This window comes from Canis lupus, chromosome 4 (assembly GCF_048164855.1).
Source record: "Canis lupus baileyi chromosome 4, mCanLup2.hap1, whole genome shotgun sequence".
Classification (NCBI taxonomy): Eukaryota; Metazoa; Chordata; class Mammalia; order Carnivora; family Canidae; genus Canis; species Canis lupus.
The window spans coordinates 29,777,994-29,796,168 of record NC_132841.1 but is presented as its reverse complement, the minus strand read 5'-3'; the positions used below and the strand labels follow the sequence as shown (position 1 = coordinate 29,796,168).

Genomic DNA, 18,175 nt, shown 5'->3' with positions numbered 1-18,175 from the left:
GCTCAGCAGTTTAGTGCCACCTTCAGCCCAGGGCGTGATTCTGGAGACCCTGGATTGAGTCCCATGTCGGGCTCCCTGCATGGAGCCTGCTTCTCCCTCTGCCTCTGTCTCTGCCTCTCTCTCTCTGTGTGTGTCTCTCATGAATAAATAAATAAAATCTTTAAAAATAAAAATAATAATAATTGTACCACCACAATTCTGGAAAGCCTCTTAAGGCTGAGACTGCTCTGGGAGGCTCAGTAGCACCAGGACTCTCTCCACCCACTCTGTTCCCGTGGCCCTGGACACCCGCTGACTTCTGGCTCCCAGAAACCCCTCACTGAGAAATGCTATCCAGTCTGGACCCACTCAAGCCAGACCTTCTCCTGATGATGAAGGAAAAGCTGAGGCCACCACCCAGAGGTCCTCCCCTCAAAGGCACCTCCCCACCAAGCTGAGGCATTGGGAAGCCACGTTCGCCAGCGCTGTGCAAGAGCAACAGCCCACAAAGCTTGGACTGAACTGGCCGCTCCCCGTCACCATCCAAGAGCTCTTTATAGGTAGAGGGCTTGCTCCAGATTCCCAGAGCTTCCACCAAAAAGCGTTCCAGAAGTAACCAATGACGCTAGTGGTCTAGTGGTTTCCTTTTGAGTCTTGCCCCCTCGCTCCTGCAGGCCTATGCTCAAATTCTCAACCTTCAGAATTACTATTTTAAAATTCAGATTCCTAGATCCTCCCCACAGAGTTTTATATCCAATAGGTCTCAGGTATGGCCCAGGACTCTGCATGCTTTGCCGGCACCCCAGGATTCCTAGAAGCATTGCTTCCGGCCTCATCGGACCTGGGAAACATTTACAGACATTCCTTTTCATGGAGCAACCTGCTAGAGCCCAGAAGGGGGTTAAATTCTCCTCTGTTCTCACACATGCTCCATGAAAGGAGTCAGGCACAGCAAGCAAATCTTGCATGACTCCACATATACCAAGTCCTAGAACAGGCAAGAGTCATCTACAGTGACAGGATGCAGTGGTGGTGGCCTGGGAAGGCACATGGGGGTGGCTTTCTGGAGAGATGGGAATATTGTATAACTTCACTTGGTGTGTGAATTTATCAGAAGTGACCGAGGGGTACACTTAAAATGCATGACTTTTGTTATATGCATGTCATACTCGGTGAAGTCATTTTGAAAAGTTTATCATGTGTTGTCTCAGGAAAATGATATTCCAGACATTTAAACACATTGTGCTTCCATGTGTCACATGACTACATCTGAGAGCACGTGGATGACTCACGCCTTCATTCAGGCACCAGGTGCCACGTGCCAGCAAGTCACCCTCTTATCTGCATCTCAGGCTCCCGCTTTATCCAGTAAGATCAGGCCCAGGCCCTTGAGCTGGGTGCTTAGAAGGGAGCTGGCCAGTGGAGCGAGTGGCCTCATCTTCAGGAAACCCTGTTTTTAGACAATTCTTGCATTCCTGTCTCCTGCCTCCCACCACACTCCTCTGGATGGAGGCGCGCACACACACACACACACACACACACACACACTCACCCCCTCTCACAGAAAGAGAATGGCTCTGTGAAGTCAATGCAAGCCCCCCAGGCGCTGAGACCCTGAGACTTGCCAGAAATCACCACGGACCAGCAGGTCCCAACTCAAGGGACTGCCCCTCACACTTGTTAACAGCACCGCTGCTTCCCGAGAGTCCTCAGAGGTCAGGAGAAAGCTCTAGAGACGCAGTTGTGGCTTTGACCTCAGCAATCACAAGAGCTCTGGATGTGGGGGTCTGAGGACCAAGGGGCCCGTGCACTGGGAGAGACCCCTGACCAGGAGCCCTCTGGATCGGTGCATCCAAGTTCTAGCCTCTGCTCTGCCAACTAACTCACAGGGTCACCTGGGGCATCGTGACCCCACTCGGGGCCTTAGTTCACCCATCTGTAAAACACTGGACTGGATAAGTAATCACCAATTATTATCACCATTATCATGATTACCGTTGGGCTCAAGATCCCATTCTTCACATGAGACCCCTTATAGAGCCCCAACAAGAAAAAAGAGGGTATCTGATTGAAGATAGGGGTTGGGGGCCCATGTTCCTTGTCTCCCCCTTGTTCTGAGAACCCCTACGGCTCTTAAGAATTTTTAAGATTTTATTTATTTATTCATGAGAGACAGAGAGAGAGAGAGGCAGAGACACAGGCAGAGGGAAAAGCAGGCTCCCTATAGGGAGCCTGATGTGGGATTCGATCCCAGGACTCCAGGATCACGCCCTGGGCCAAGCGCAGACACTCAACCGCTGAGGCACCCAGGCATAATCTCTTAAGACTTTCTTAAGAAAACTGTTAAGCTAGCTGAGCTCCCTGCCCATGCAGCTAAACTCTGGAGACTGACATCATAGAAAGCCTCCAAATGACCCAACTGTGGCCACTGTGACCTCAGAATGACAGGCAGCACACACCATTAGACTCTGGGAATCCCAAGGTGAAATAATTCCATTCGTATTGTGAATAGAATGTGATTATTAAAAAAAAAAAAAGAATGTGATTATTCTATTATTCAAACTGTGCCATCTCTGGCCATTTCAGTTCTGAATCCCGCTCTCCCACTCCAATCTGCCTTCCCTGTTGACTCAGAATCATCTAGAATCCCCAATGTGAGTGGCAAATCTAGGAGAGTCAAGTCCACACCTAACTGGAGATGACCACAGATGCTTGTCTAAGACTCTGACACATGGGAGATCTCATCAGCCCTAGGACTCCGGAGTGTATATTAAAAAGACGAGCCAGGCCGCACACTGTGCCCTTTACATGGATCGCATCTGCCTCTCCCCACTCTGTGAGCCAGCCCCCAAAACAGACTCGGGGTCACTAGGACAGGGAGCTGTGATTCGGGGGATGGGGTGGGGAGCCAGTGCTCACTGACAGGCTGTGGGTGCTAAGATCCTTTGTCTGGGCCCATCTCGTCTATGAGGATGACAACAGTACATCCTTGGTTGGACTGATTACGTGAGATCATCCGGGTAAAAACCCTCAGCAGAGCCCCGGACCCATGTGTGGTAACGCCAGTAAAAGTTGGCTCCAGGGCAGCCCGGGTGGCTCAGCGGTTTAGCGCCGCCTTCAGCCCAGAGCGTGATCCTGGAGACTTGGGATCGAGTCCCACGTCAGGTTCCCTGCAGGGAACCTGCTTCTCCCTCTGCCTGTGTCCCTCTCTCTCTTTCTCTGTGTCTCTCACGAATAAATAAATAAAATCTTAAAAATAAATAAATAAAAGTTGGCTCCAAATCCTGGAGTTATAAACACTGCTTCCTAAGACCACCAGACACCACACAGTCTTCTATAGAAAATAGGATTTATTTTCACATTTCAAGTGAACACAAATGTCCCAAAAGTGAATTATATACATAATCAGTACATTAAACACAGATAAATCAAAGCCCTTCCGAAAATACACAATTACTTTCCTCCAGAGCCCCCAGCATGTGCGGGCCATTTCCATTTTTCACCACTTCACCAACTAGGCACAGCTTGCAGTGGGTTTATTCCCAGGTTTGTCTGCTTCTCTCCTCCCTCCCCCCAGACTCTCCTCAAAAACCACAGCAGCAAACCAGTGGGATTCACAGAGGCCGGGAGAAAATGCCAGGGCCAAGGACCCTTCACAAAAGCCCCGATAATGTTCTGAAGGCCAAGCTCTGGGTTCCCATGGCTTCTGCCGCCAACTGAGGTCATATGACGGCACAGGGTAGTTAATGTCACAGCTTCATCTCGGGGCAACCTCGTGCATTAAATTATTCTGATTCGAAGGTACCACTGAACAGCTATAATGGCCTGTTTACAGCGGCTGGCTTTCCTGGCCCCGGCCGAGGAAAAGGCAGGAACCTGTCCCTGAAGCTAAGCCATCGCTGCTTCCACATCCAAGGCACAGGTGTACTTGGGCTGGGGGGTCACAGAGAAGGCCTGATGAGAGGCACAGGTGAACTTGGGCTGGGGGGTCACGGAGAAGGCCTGATGAGGAACGGTGACATCGTGTTCACGACCAGGGTCTTGAAATGGGGTGTGAGGAAGGGTGGACATGGGAGGCAGTGTGCTGGGCCCTGTGGAGATGTGACATCCTAGAGAGGCCTTCCTCAAAGACACACTGATGGTAGAACGAGCACAGGCGACTTGACGGGGCACCTTTGCTGGGGCCCAAGGCGGCCGTCCAGGTGAGTCAACACCAGTGCAGCTGCAACCACCCTAGCGCCCTGGCCGGGGCAGGTTAGCTCAGTTGGCCACAGTCTGTGATAATGATCTTCTTGGACGTCTTCCCACTCCGGGAACCGAAAGATTCTATTTTCTTCACTACGTCCATGCCCTCTTTGACGTGGCCAAACACAACATGCTTGCCATCCAACCTGTGAGGGGAGTCAAGTACGAATAAGAGTAGTGCAGTGTCCGCCAACGTCATCATGGTCCCTCAGTCATGGAACTATTCATCAATTTAGCTAACTATTTAGCAACTCTGACAGGGACTCACACTGAAAATCTGGACCCACCCCCAAAGCTCCGGCATCAAGCTTCGCTGAACTCCCCAAAAACGCACCAGGGGATCCCTCCCTTCCAGGGCACATTCTGTCTCACATGCCGTGTGACCTTGCCCTGGGCCGCTTAACCTGGATCCTGGTAACCTCATCTATGAAAAGTGAATTATTCTTGTTCTGCCCACGGAGATCACAGGGTATCAAGCTACTCTCAAGAAATAAGAGGTGCGTGTAAATGGAACCATCTTCGTGGTCACGCGTGGCAAGGTGAGAGCCAAGATCACAAGTCCCAATCTGAGAGAGTTCCAAGAACCCAAAAGCAGTCTAGTCTGGTGCCAGCAAGGCCAACTCTGGATCCAGCCAAGGGCAGAACCGCAGGATCTATCAGGGGTTCCACAGAAGGAGCCCAGAGCCAGCAACGACCTGCCCTGACACCCGTGTCCCTCTTGGCTTGGGGTCAGCGACAGCTAGTATCCATCTGCCACTCAGGTCTCCCTGGAGTCCTAGGAAATGGACTTTAATAAGTCTTATCTCTTGGTCAACTATTGTCCCCTCAACCCCATGTGCCTCAGGGTTAGGACACAGGGGACTTTGGACAGACGAACTTACGAGGTAACAGGAAATGTGCCAGGGAAGACATCCCTAAAATCCACAGGCGTGTGGGCCAGAGGTGTGCTCCAAGCTCAAGGCCAGAACAACATGTTAAAGCAAGCAAACAGGCTTTCACCACAGGCCACCCTGAGGCCTGAGAAGCTCTGCAGCCTGTCCCAGATGTATTTGGTAAAAGCCCATGGTGTGTGCATGTGCACACGCAGCAGCAGAGACCTAACAAAGACACGGTTCTAAGAACGACCCGAATCCTCCCTCATTCCTTTTATGCACTTCGTCTTTCTCCCATACGGACGGACACATAGCCCGGGTGAGAGCCTCTGTCCCAGAGCACGGTCCGGTCTCACACCACCTTCCCCCGGAAGCACATCAACCCTCTTCCAGCTGCATCCTCCTCCTTCCCAGAGGGCCTGGAGTCAGGCGTGGGGACTCACCAGTCCGTCTTCACGGTGCAGATGAAGAACTGGGAGCCGTTGGTGTTGGGGCCTGCATTTGCCATGGACAGGACACCTGCAAAAACAAGCAGGAGTGAGCCACGCTGCGCCAGGAGGCGCCTCCCGCCTGGGAAGTCATTCACGCCACGGCAGGGACGGCTGGGTCTGAGGTCCTGGAGCCTGGCGAGGACAAGCAGGGCCCAGCGCTCGACAGCTCCCCAGGGCCCGTCCCGTGATCCACAGTGGAGGCTGGAACGGGAGGGACTTGTGCACCCCGACCTCCACGTTTCTGCGAACTGCACCTTGGGTCTTAAATGAGACCCGACACTGGCTTTTGCCCAAAGGCGTTCTCTAGCAGTTTCTCCAAGGAAGGCTTATTTCTATTTTGGCATGAAAAAGCTCCAGGAGAACCAACACCCCGACCAGGAGGGTAGAAGGAGGGAAGGGGCATCACCAGGTTCTGGGAAATCAGTCATCAGGCTGCAAACGCCGGCCCAGAGCTCAGGGCGTCCGGACCGGGGAACCGCAGGCTCGCTCACCTGGCCCCACGTGCTTCAGCGTGAAGTTCTCATCAGGAAAGCGGCTTCCATAGATGGACTTTCCCCCGGTGCCATTGTGGTTGGTGAAGTCGCCCGCCTGCGAGCACAGAGCACCTCCTGAGCAGCTGCCACCCTGAGCTGGCCGCGGGGGTGCTGCCCCGGCGCTGGGAGGGAGCCCCCCAACCCACCCAGGGCCCACCCAGCCGGCAGCCCTGCACGCCAGGGGGTCAAAAAACATCCAGGGATGTACGGACTAATTAAAAAACAAAGAAAGTAAGAAAAAATAAAAGCTTAAATATTTTTGGCCATGAATAACTTCCCTACCTTCCAAACGATTCACTTTTTTTTTATCCAGGCAAGTTTTTAAATGATTCTTAAAGGATCTAATGGCCATTCTGAGAAGATTCATAGGTAGTGACCTAGAATTTTCTACCTGCAACTCTTGGAGGGGAGACAGGGAGGTGGCCAGGGGTCCCTGTTCCCAAGGCTGCTCTGTGGGGGGGAGCGGCAGCTGCCAGAGAGCCAGTTCCCTAGGCTGAGCCCCACTGCCTGCCCGGCATCTCCTTCCTCACCAGCCAGGTGGCCTCCCTATACCTTGCAGACCCAGGATGGCGTATCCATCTGCCCCCACTCTACCCCCCCACCTGCCCAGGCCTGGGATCCTTCCTCACTCCAGCCTGAGGCTTCACAGGAAGCTGTGGCCAGAGGCGCCCCAGCCCCAGCCCCTGGCCAAGGCCTCATGGCTGTGTTCCTGAGCTGTGCTCCTCGGGTGACAGGAGTGACCTGACCAGCCAGACCTAAATGCCAGCAGGCTGTCCCCAGGTGCGCCTGATTCAAAACCCTGCCCTGGGCCTCCTGGGACCAGTTCATGCCCCAGGGAGCCTGCCAGCCTGGGAAGCGCCCTGGCCCGCCTGCTGCTATTCAGAGGAAGACCCTAACCTGGCTCAGGACAGCCCCTTGGGCAGAGCTGGGGGCAGCAGAGAGCCACAGGCTTGGCCAGACCTGTCCACGTTGCCACAACCTCCCCTCCCGCCCCTGTGTTCACCTCATTCGCCCCATCAGCAGGCCCAGGCCGAGCCCCAGCCCACCGCCCCTCACAATATGAGGGCGGCCCTAGGCCTGAGTGGAGGGAATGGGGGAGAGAACATTCTGGGCTGGCGGGTCTCACAGAGGTCATGACACTCATGCCCTGCCTCTACAGTCTGCTGGCCTCAAGACACCAAGCCCTGTCAGCGGGGTCCTGACCCCCGGGAAGTTCTCGCTGTCCACTTCTATCCCAAAACTTCCGACACAGCGATACTGGTGTTTTTTAAAAACATGCAGCACACGTGACTGAAGAACATTCAAGTAACTGAGAAAGAGGCCCTGGTGTCGAAGTTCCGGGTCCAGACCTGTGTGTTCTTGTCAGTGCTGTCTCTCTCCCTCCCTCCTCCTCCCCCTCTCCCACTCCAAGCACGCCAAGCACTCAGTGGGACACATGGGGGATGTGGTCCTCCAAAGCCTGACCGTCCCCCCCCTCCCCACCCGTCCCCATGCACATCGGGGCCTCCGTGTCTGCTCGCCCCCCACAGCCCCGCCAGCCAGGCCATCCTGTCGCTCAACTGCCAGGGCAGGGAAGCTACGGCCGCCCACATGAGCTCCACCGACTCTGGGCGAGAAGACAGGCCCAGACAGTCACCCGCCCCGTCCATCCGGCATCTCCTCGCACCCAGGTGGCCTCACAACCACCATACAAGGTCGTCCCCGCCATCATCACCCCCCACTTCACAGAGGAGGCACCGAGGCAGACAGGGCCGCAGTACCTGGCACATGAAGGACGGAATCACTCTGTGGAAGCTAGAACCTTTGTAGCCGAAGCCCTTCTCCCCGGTACACAGGGCTCTGAAGTTCTCTGAGGGTTGAAGGAAGAGGCAGGTCAGCAGGGCCAGGCTGAGGGGCGCGCCTCCTTCTAGCCAGCACCCCTTCCCACTCCCGCTCCCCGGGGCCTGCTCTGGCTCCCCCCCCCCCACTCCCCACCCCCACTCCCGCTCCCCGGGGCCTGCTCTGGCTGGGCGACCCGGGACAAGTCATGTTCTCAAAGCTCAGTGTCCTGGTGTCCAAGCACGTGCTCCCGGCATGGAGTCCCCGGGCCACGGAGCCACCACCCTGCCCCATCGGGCACCGGGAGGGAGGAAGATGTCCCCATGGAAATTTACAGGTGTTTCTACCAGTTGCAAGGCTGTTTTGGACTGCAGGGCAGAGGGGCGCAGAGAGCTGCCCGGGTACCCAGCGGCCGAGCTTCACGTTCTCTGGAACGCCCATCTGGTGCTGGGTCTCTGTGCCTGACTCCTCTGGTCATCCTCCTCACCTGGCCCCTCTCTTCCATCCAGACCAGACTCAGAAGGGCCCCAAACCCCGTCTTACCTGCCGTCTTTGGGACGACATCGGCCTTCAGCTGTGGGGAGAGACCAGGGACACGAATAGGTGGTCAGTCTGGAGGCAGGTGACGGAGGAACCTCCTCACCACCCAACCCCAGTGGCCCAAGAGCCCCTTCCATGGGCGGCGCTCCCAGCCTTCCTCTGGCCGGTCATTTCCTGCACCCAGGCTGGGAGGAGGCAGCCGCGGGTTCCTTATCTATGGCTAGAGAAGACAGTGCCACCCCGGCCTGCTCCCAGGGGGCCTGCTCCCAGGGGATGGAACTGGTGCAGCTCTGCAGCTGGGCCCCCAGCACACCGGGAGGGGGTGGGGGCTCTGGCCCCCCCAGGAGCCAGTCCAAGCGCCCCCAGGCCTTGAAGCGAAACAGGCTTAGAGAGAGGCAGGGGAGTGTGGGGGGGGTAAGCCCGGCTCTCGCCTCCCAGCTTCCAGAACCCAGGCGGGAACCGCTCAAACAGACGGGAGCAAGGAGGGTGGTCTCGTCTCCATCCTCCAGAAGAGGACGCTGAGCCCGACGGGGGCGTCTCGGTTCAAAAGGGAGCTCCTTGAGGGCCACACCTGCGCTTCCCGCCCTCCGCTCTGGGTCTTACCTTGTGAGTCGGGAGCCGGAGGGGGGGGCTGGGGTGAAGGGCAGGGGGGCCCTCCGGGGCGGCCTCCCAGCTCCTGCCCGCTCCCCCTCCCCCCTCCTCCCCCCTCCTCCCCCCTCCTCCCCCCTCCCCCGCCCCTCCCCGGTGCCCGCAGGCGGGCGGGTCCCACCGAGGGGGCGGGGCGGGCTCCGGGTTCCGCCAGGGCCGCCACGTGAGCGCCCTCCCGCCCGCGGGGGCACCCCGAGCCCCCAGCCTGGGTCGGGGTGCGGCCCGGGCCAACCCGCGGTCAGGACGTGCCCCCGGCCCCGCCGCCCGCCTGCAGGCCGGGCTCTCCCCGCCGGCGACCTGCCCGACCTGACCTTGAGCTCGTCCGCGCCCCGGGCCCGCCCCGCCCCGCCCCGCCCCGCGGTGCCGAGACCCGCGACCCCCCTCGGAGGCCGCCCAGGGCCGGGGACACAGGCCCGCGGCGGGGGCGGGGCGGGGGCGAGGTCGCCGGGGCGGCCGGCGCGGCCCGGGGCAGGCAGGGCGCTCACCTCCAGCACCACGCGGCCGAGGGGCAGGCCGTCGGCGCCCACGTCCAGGTACACGAGCGGGTTCCCCGAGGACGACGGCGGGTCGCGGGCGCCGCCGCTGCAGGCCCGGGCGGCGGGGAGGCGCGGCGGGGCGGCGCGCGGGCCCCGGAGCAGGCCGAGCAGGCGGGGGCCGCGGCGGAGCGCCAGCATCGCGGCCGGGGTCGCACGGAGGGCACGGAGGGCACCGAGGGCACCGAGGGCACGGCGGCCGCGGACACGCGCGACCGGGAGGCAGACGCAGCCCCGCCGCGCGCCGCCGCTTTAAGGGCCGGGCCGGCCCCGAGGCCCCGCCCCCGCCCCAGGCCCCGCCCCCGCCCCAGGCCCCGCCCCCGCCCCCCCCGGGCCTGGCCGCGGGCGACCCCTGGCGGCCCCGGCGGGCAGCGCAGCCCGGTGGCTGGGGCAACCCCCAAGGCCTGGGACAGCGGGGACACGCACGACCTGGCAAAAGGGGGCCGGTTCCACTCTGCAAGGGCCCCGACACACTAAAACAAAAAAAAAAAGAAAGCGGGAAACTGTGCTAAAACGCGGTCAGCTCCAAAATATGAGCAGCCATATGTTTTTATTTGAATATAACAAAAATCTACATTTGAGCCCTCCGTATAGGCCTCCTGTCCCCCCTTAGGCCCTGCAGACAGAGAGACCAAGAGAGACGTGAGTGAGAGACAAAGGAGGAGGAGATGAGGGGGATTAGAGTGACGCCTCCCCTGGCGACCACAGGCCTCCTAGTCCTGGTCTGGCCCTGTCCCCGGATGCCTCTAGACACCACATCCTCTTCCCACATCGCTGGAACTCAGCAGGTGCCCAGCAGGCTCTGGCCAGGCCCCAGCCCTCCACCAGGGGTGAGTCTGATGCCCCTTCCCCAATCCCATAGACAGGCCTGGTCCCCAGCAACTGGGTCAGCTGGCAGCTGCTGGCTTCCCTCCCACCCCTGTCACCCCAAGAACGCACCTGCAGGTAACAGCACAGGGCCCAGTTCATAGGCAATGCAAGGAAAAGTGAAAAGGCAAGGCAGGAAGAGAAGGGGAACTGAGGACCGTGGTGAAGAGGATTTATCCCACAGGTTGAGGGGGGCTTCATAGAAACCTGGTAGGTGTGGGAGGCCCATAGTGAGTAAATAATAGGGGCCCCAGGAGAGCATCTTGGCAAACCTGAACGCTCCAAATGGGAAACAAGGACCCATACTGAGGAAGGCATGGCCCAGGGCCAGGAGCAGCCTGGATCTTCCCCTGCCAGCCTGTGCCAGTCTTCTCAGACCTCTCTGAGACTCAGTTTCCCCTCTGGAGAATAAGGATATAATGGTAATCCTGACCCTGCTTGTTTCCAGGGTAAAATGAACAAGAGAGAGAGGAGTGTGTCAACTGTTAGGTACTGTGCATCAGCAATAGACAGGGTCTAGACCATCTTTACTTCAGCTTTAGGGCTCAGATAGCAGTGGGTCTCAGCTGCCGGGGCTCCGAGGTCCAAGGGGCCCAAGAAGAGGGTGGAGGCTGGACCTTGGAGTCAGGTGGGCTTGAGCTGGGACCTGAGTCAGCTCCTGGGAAGGAGTCAGATGGCAAAATACTGGCCCAAGGAAATTCATGAGGTTCTAGGCTCATGAGAGTTTTGGCTTGGCCCTTTTCTAGAAGTTTACAGTCCCTTTCCCTAATCCTGATCCAAGAGGACCCTGGTCACTCAGTGATGCTCCAGCTGCATCCTGGAGCCAGGAGGCTTCCCAGGTTCCAGCCCAGGATGAAGCCTCACTCGGTCCTGGGGAATGGCTCCTCCTTTCTCATGACTATCGTGCCCTAAAGTAGGACAGGCCTGAGTGGGAAGCCGGCTTGTTCCGTGCCCCATCCAGGCCCTCAGCAATCTCCCAGATCCCTACTGTATCACTACATACTATAGATTTGAAAGACGAAGAGAGGACTCACCCCAGTGTCCATTCCAGGTCCTCAGCTCACACAGTCCGTAGCTATGCTGGTGGATTAGTGCTACCCCGTTGTCCTCCAAGCCTGCTCCTGGAGGGCCTCCACTTATCCCCCACCCCAGGGAAGCATGAGCAGCCCTAACCCAGGATGGTTGAGTGCCATCGTTCACTCAATCCTTTTCATTCTCAGAGCCCCTGCCCAGCCCTTTTTTTGTCTGCTTCCCACCATAGCATGGGAGGCAGTTCCATTTCATAGATGGGGAAGGAAAGCCCTAAGAGATGGGAGGGTGACTTGCCCAGGGCTGGAGTGTTGGAACGGGGAGGACTCTGTCTGAGTCCTTGCTTAGACTAGACCCTTCTTGCTGCCATCATGGGGCTGGTAAATGGGGTGGCGGGACTAAGAGGGACAAGCAGTAGGAGAGAAGCTGAGGAGTTAGCCAGAGAAGACTGTGGAACTCAAGGGACAGAGCAGGTGGCTTCCGCCTGGGGGATCAGCCTGGAGACAACCACATTTGAGGGGCAGAGACTCAAAGATGGAGAGGAGCTTCCAGAGGGGGAGTGAGCCAGAGCCAGCCTGGGCTACCTTCAAGGAAGGGCTGTGATGCAATATTGACCATAAGCTGAAAGGCTGGGGTGTGAGTAGGGGGCAATCACAGGGGGGTCCTGGAGGCAGGGCTGAGGTCTAACGTTGTTGGGTAGCCCAGAGGAGCCACTGATGGTGCAGTGGCCCCATCCCCAGGACCCCAGACTGGGAACTGGCCTCATTCACTCGTGTTACTCCTACCCTGTTTGGAAAATCAAATGTCATCACTGCTTCCTGCCCAAGCCAGAGAAAAGTTCCACCTTCTCCACAGGCTGAACTGTGAAGTCATCCCTACCTGTACTGTCCTCAGCGGCATCAGGAAGAGGGACATTCCCTGGGCTGAGCCATGAACGGAAGCATGCCCCGCCCTCCAGGACTCCCGGCCCAGGTGAGACTGGGCAGGTGTCCGTACTCACCTGGCTCCGAGGCTATTTATAGACTCTGTGTCATCCTCAGAAACAGCAGTTTCTCTCCACTCAGCTGAAGTGGCTTCTCATCCAGGGTGTTAATGGTTTTTGTCACCTGGGGATCCCGTAGGATTCCTTTAGGTGTCATAGAGCCAAAGAACAGACAGGTGATGCTGACATTCAGGGGTGACAAATTCGGATGCCTGCGGGGGCTGGGCAGTGACACACACAAGTGAAGCATACTGGGCGAGGTCTAGGGAGTGAGGGGGCACTGCGCTGTGTCCACACCCCAGGTAAAGGGGCCGCTGCTGCCCCGGCCAGCCAACTGTGTGTGTGAGACTAGGGACCCAGTAGAGCCAAGATCTTCTCCTTTTTCAATAAAAGCTGAAAACCTCAGGTTTTATGGGAATCTCCCAATTTTTAAACATTGGGAATTTTAAAATAAAATTAAACACTGAACGAGCCACAAACACCATATCCACAACGCAGATGGTACCTCTGGGCCAGTAATTTGCAAGTTCTGATCTCCGCTATCTGGATGAGAGAACTGAAGCCCAGAGAGGGACAGGGACTTGCCCGTGGTCACACAGCCTGGAAGTACCAGGACTGGGGACGAAGCCCTCTCTTCACCATTGCCAGGACCCTTTCTGCAAGACTCGCCTCGCTCAGCAGACATGTTTTCAGAGAACCTGTTACGTGTCGGGCCTGAGCTTTGCCCTGGGGATACAGGATGGAGTCTGGGACAGGCTGTTTTGGGTGCCACTGAGTAGGCCTCTCCCAGGCAGCCAGGGTGCGTGGCAGGGGTGCATATGGTGGCTGTCGTGAGGGATGCAATTACGGTGCCCCTGGAGACCCTTCCAGGAGGGGCTGGGAGGGAATTGGCCCTGATGTGGGTAAGGGGGGCGGTCTCCATGAGCCATCATTGCCAGTATCAGTCACTGCACAGTGTGCTGTAGGTAGAAGGAGGCCTGGGCTTTCATGTCTCTTGGTTCCACTGGGGGGCCTGGGGTCCAGGATGGTACCAGTCATGGGGGCTGACGGGGAGCCCGGGAGAGGAGGCCTTGGCTGAGAGCTCAGGAAGCGAGTCGGACCCTGCCAGCAGGCCACGGGGAGGGCTGCACTCTGGGTCCTCCCCCGGGCATTCCCAGCCTCCAGGGAGCAGCTGGAAGCCAGCAGCCTCTCTGGGCTTCCGGGAACCACTGGGCCGCTCAGTTCCCCAGCACGCCGTGGCAGAGCATGATGGGAAGTGGAGGGGGGCGGGCAAGGAGGTTTCCCTCCAGGCCAGGGTGCTGGTGGTTGTGGGGGGGTAGACAGTGACCAGAGGGAGGCCCAAGAGGAAGGGCTGGGGAGACTCCCCTTTCCAGAGCCGGGCTCGCGGGGTGGCGTGTGTAGGTGCTGTGGGCCCCTGGGAGCCGACCCAGCCCCAGCTCCCCTGCGGGTTACGGGGCAAGGAGGGTGGGAGCTCACTTGCTGAATACATCTGCAGGCCGCGTGAGCTGGGTGGCCCTGGGGGCTGAGGAGGCCTTCCTGAGAAGCTGCCCCCAAAGGGAGAGGGTGGGTAGCCTCGCGGAGGCAGGCTCCGGGGAAGGGGCGGCTGTCCGCCAGCCCCGGGGCCTCCAAGTGTGGGTTTTGAGACAGCAGAAGTCTGCTGGAAACCCAGCCCCCCACTTCACGCATTCACTCCACAGCTTTGCTCTGCACCCTGCTGTGCACCTGCCACTCCTCTAGGGCTTAGAGACACGGGGGTCATTGGACAGAAAAGTAAACGCATGTTTTCACAGGGAAAAGAGAGGGTACAACAATTTAAAAAAAAAAAAAGCAAAGGAGAAGGAAGATGCTCTTGGACGGTGGTACATGTCGCGCACGCCTGAAGTAAGGTGCTGTGCTGGGCAGGGGCTGGGGCGGGGCTGCTTTATGAGAGGGGTCCGCGCGGCCTGACCCGGGAGGAAACCCTCGGACCAAAGCACATGTACGGATGAGCTCAGGGAGGTCGTCTCTGGCTTCTTGGGACCTCAGTGTCCTCATCTGTAAACAGCTGCTACTGTCACAGAAGGGTCCGTGTTAAGGGGCAGGACTTGGTGAAGGGCTTTGGACACACGGGGGCCTTGGTGGATGGGTGCATGCACCCCACCTAGCCCAGCCAGCCGAGGACTCACAGCCAGAGTGGAACGGGTGATCTTGAGGGAATGATACTGTGCCCTGCGGATATGCGCCCTAAGGTGTGCCCATGGCCGGTTTATGAGTGGTTTTTTTTTTTTTTAAGATTTTATTTATTGGGATCCCTGGGTGGCGCAGCGGTTTGGCGCCTGCCTTTGGCCCAGGGTGCGATCCTGGAGACCCGGGATCGAATCCCACATCGGGCTCCCGGTGCATGGAGCCTGCTTCTCCCTCTGCCTGTGTCTCTGCCTCTCTCTCTTTCTCTCTCTGTGACTATCATAAATAAATAAAAAAAAATAAAAAAAAAAGATTTTATTTATTTATGTATTAGAGAGAGAGGGAGGGAGAGCCAGCGTTCATGGGAGAGGGACAGAGGGAGAGGAAAAGAGAATCTGGAGCAGGCTCTGCACTGAGGGCCGAGCCTGGTGCGGGGCTCCCTCCCAGGACCCTGAGATCAGGACCTGAACCGAAATCAAGGGTCAGCTGCTTAACTGACTGAGCCACCCAGGTGCCCCAAGGAGTGTTGTTTTTTGTTTTTTGTTTTTGTTTTTGTTTTGTTTTTTTACTACCATCTGCCCAAGACTGGCATTCCGTGTTTAGGGGCTTCCTTAAGTGTATCCATAGCCACTGGATCTTTTGATCCACGGAACAGCCCGTGAGGCTGGCTGGGCTGGTCTGTTAGCTCAGTGGATGGAAGATTCTAGAGGCTGGGACTCTTAAGTTGCAGGGTGGCAGGCAGCCCAGGGCTACACAGAACAGGCAGCATTTGAGCTGGGCTCACTGGGCTTGGGTTCTTTCCACTCTCAAAAAAATGTTACGATTTTTTTTTCTTCTTTCCACCTTTTTCCCCATGCCCGCCCCTGTGGAGGCATCACCTTGGATGTGAGCTGGACCTAATGACTCCCTCCCAGGGAACAGAATATGTCACTTCCAAGACTAGGGTACAAAGCGTCTGTGGTTTCTGACTTGGGCTTTCTCTCTCTCTCTTCCCCGGCTACCATGCTGTGACACTCAGGCAGCCTCTGGCGGCCCCGTGGTGAGCCACCAAGGCTGGCTAGCAACTACGTGAGGGATCTGGATGTGGATCTTGTGCAGCCTGCCAACAGCCATGTGAAGGGGCTTGGAAGCAGATCCAACAGATCCAGTGGAGCCTTGGGGTGACGGTCCTTCCAGTCAATGGCCCTATTGCAACCCCATTGTGAGATGTAGGGCCAGAAGCATGCAACTAAACCACACCTGGAATCTGCCCCCCAGAAAGTGAGAAAATAAATTTTCGTTCTTTTAAGCCCCTCCTCAGTATTGCGGTTGCTTTCTAGGCAGCAACAGATAATTCATACACCTCCAACCAGGGTCCTAGAAAGGCCGGCTCTGACCCCATTGCTCCACACACAGGCACTCATTGATCTCCTGTCTCAGTGGGCTTGTGTCATCAGTTGCTCTTGGCAAAGACCTCAGGGGCACAGATGGAAAGAACTGGCCCCGGGAGACAGAGCTGCCCTGTCTTGGTGAAGACGTGCAGTGGGCTGGCTATTTTTATCTCATTCCTCTGAGGGTGCATATAATTCAGGCTGTGAGAGAGGAGCTGGGAGGAAGTCCTCAGGACGGTGGGCCTGAGCAGGGCCGGGGCATCTCCGTGGCCTCTGGGAAGGGATGATGCCTCACTATGTGACTCCATGCCGGGCTCTGCATTAAGCACTTGCCAATCATTGCCCCAGTCCTTAGGAGGACCCTGCACAGTAAAAGTTATCTTATCTTACAAACGAAGGAATGGGGACCCAGAGAGGGTAAGCGATTTTGTCCGAAGCCACAGCAATGTGGAGTCTGAAATGTTTCCCAGTTCTGCTGGGCTGTGCGTCTTCCTTCAAGAGTTGGTGGGCTCCAAGCAGCAACTCTCAGATGGATTAGGCCAGGGGTCGTTCTCTCTAGGCGGCCTTTTTTCCAGTTAGCCTGGCACTGCGCCTAGTGACCTAGAGCCACAGTCCCATCTAGTCCTTGTGGTAATTTTGCAAAGGACAGGCTGTGGTCCCCGTGTGTTGGATGCCAGCTCCAAGGCCAAGGGAGAGCCTGTGATTTGCCCCAGGCCACACGGATCCCAGATGACCGAGCTGGATTTGAACCTACGTCGGGCTGGCTCCAAAGCTTGCACTGTCCCTGGCCCCAGCCAGGCCTCCTTGCCCTAGAGAAACTACCATCGCCTTCCAACCCTGCAGGGATAGTTTCCACTAGTACAAGGGAGCAACCTGCACTGAGCTTATTCATCACATAGCTCCTGCCTAGAGTCAACGGGAAAAGGAGCTAGAGGGCAGGACCCAATGGGTTCTCAGGCACAGCCGGTGTTGGCCTTTGGGTGTGCTTCACTCCCACCTTTGTTTACCATCTACTGAGTGGCATCATTATGCTAAGGAGAAGCCCCGCTGCCAGGCTCCCTAGGAGTGGGACTTGAGCCTTTGCCAAGACTAAAACGCTGCTTGGCCAGACCCCGTCTGAACTTTGGGCTCTCTGCCCCGTGGTTGCAGGAGGCAGAAAGCCTGCCATTCTGCAGTCTGCTTTTCCTTATTTGGTCTGCTTCTCCTGTTGACCTGTAAGTTTCTTGAATCCATTGGCTTGATCCTCCATCCCTCCTTACTAATAACACCGCTCGCTACTCCATTAGAACGAGTCCCCTGTGAATCGACATTGCCTGCCTTCTTTTTCTTTCTTTCTTTCTTTCTTTCTTTCTTTCTTTCTTTTTTTTTTTTGCCTGCCTTCTAATCGAGATTGCCCATCACGGACGAGGAGTGTTTTCCTTTTCCTCCAATTAAAATAAGCGCTACAGTCTTAGGTGCTTGACGACAATAAGCACAGCTCTCGTTTACAGCATCCTTACTAACCTGTGCGTGGTAGGACTTTACATTACTTCTTAATCCTCCCGAGGCCCTCAAGAACAGGTACCAGCGTTAACTGCTCTTTATAAATGAGGTCCCCAAAGCTGACAGAGGTTATGTAAGCTATCCGTGGTTACACGGGCCTTCCCTCGGGTTAAATAAGTGGCTGAGCTATATTTGGCCTGGCTCTAGCCTGATCCCAGAACTCGGCTGCTCTACCCTCTGCTGTCGCTGAATTTTAGTACAAAAGGTCAGCAGGTGCGGGGCAGGCTGGGAGAGGTGTCAGTTTATATAAAAAAGATGAGCCAAGGCTGGGATAATTGATCGACTCCCAGGCTTTCAGTATCACAGGCCCGGGTGCTGGGCTAGTGCAGACGTGTCAGGGGATCACCGGGTAAGCCTCAGGGGCACGAGGACAAGCCCAGCAAATTCAGCAGAAGACGCGGCCTGGAAGGGAAGCCAGGGGCGCTGGGAAGCAAGGGTATGTAGAGCAGCTCTAGCAAGGCTGTTCACTAGGAAAGGGAGGGGGTGGTGGGCACGGCACCATCTCCAGGGTGATGAGGACTGTCCTGGGCAACCACACCGTGGGGTTCTCCAGGCCTGAAGCA

General features: G+C 57.0%; 1 protein-coding gene and 1 long non-coding RNA gene across 3 annotated transcripts; one reads left to right on the top strand and one right to left on the bottom strand.

Annotated features, from left to right (window-relative positions):
- Positions 1 to 3,311: 3,311 nt before the first annotated feature.
- PPIF (peptidylprolyl isomerase F) lies at positions 3,312 to 9,884 on the bottom strand. 2 transcript variants are annotated; one of them, XM_072823772.1, is made up of 6 exons: positions 9,612 to 9,884; positions 8,482 to 8,512; positions 7,881 to 7,969; positions 6,079 to 6,175; positions 5,540 to 5,615; positions 3,312 to 4,370 (listed from the first exon to the last, which is right to left on the bottom strand). In XM_072823772.1, the coding sequence occupies exons 1-6, from the start codon at positions 9,798 to 9,800 to the stop codon at positions 4,235 to 4,237; spliced, it is 618 nt and encodes a 205-aa protein (XP_072679873.1). In that variant the 5' UTR covers positions 9,801 to 9,884; the 3' UTR covers positions 3,312 to 4,234. The 2 variants fall into 2 exon arrangements, with proteins under 2 accessions (XP_072679873.1, XP_072679875.1); XM_072823774.1 differs by lacking the exon at positions 9,612 to 9,884 and adding an exon at positions 9,082 to 9,095.
- LOC140632093 (uncharacterized) lies at positions 9,526 to 15,988 on the top strand. Its single transcript, XR_012029622.1, has 4 exons — positions 9,526 to 9,659; positions 10,273 to 10,489; positions 12,411 to 12,527; positions 15,719 to 15,988. It is a non-coding gene; the product is annotated as an uncharacterized lncRNA (long non-coding RNA).
- The last annotated feature ends 2,187 nt before the right edge of the window (positions 15,989 to 18,175 follow it).

What these genes read in the sequence shown, in the direction of transcription:
- PPIF (XM_072823772.1), bottom strand. Translation starts at nt 9,800, where the DNA reads ATGCTGGCGCTCCGCCGCGGCCCCCGCCTGCTCGGCCTGCTCCGGGGC. An exon ending in TGTCGTCCCAAAGACGGCAG is followed by an intron (nt 7,970 to 8,481) that starts GTAAGACGGGGT and finishes TTCAACCCTCAG; the next exon opens with AGAACTTCAGAGCCCTGTGT. An exon ending in TTCCGTCCTTCATGTGCCAG is followed by an intron (nt 6,176 to 7,880) that starts GTACTGCGGCCC and finishes CTGTGCTCGCAG; the next exon opens with GCGGGCGACTTCACCAACCA.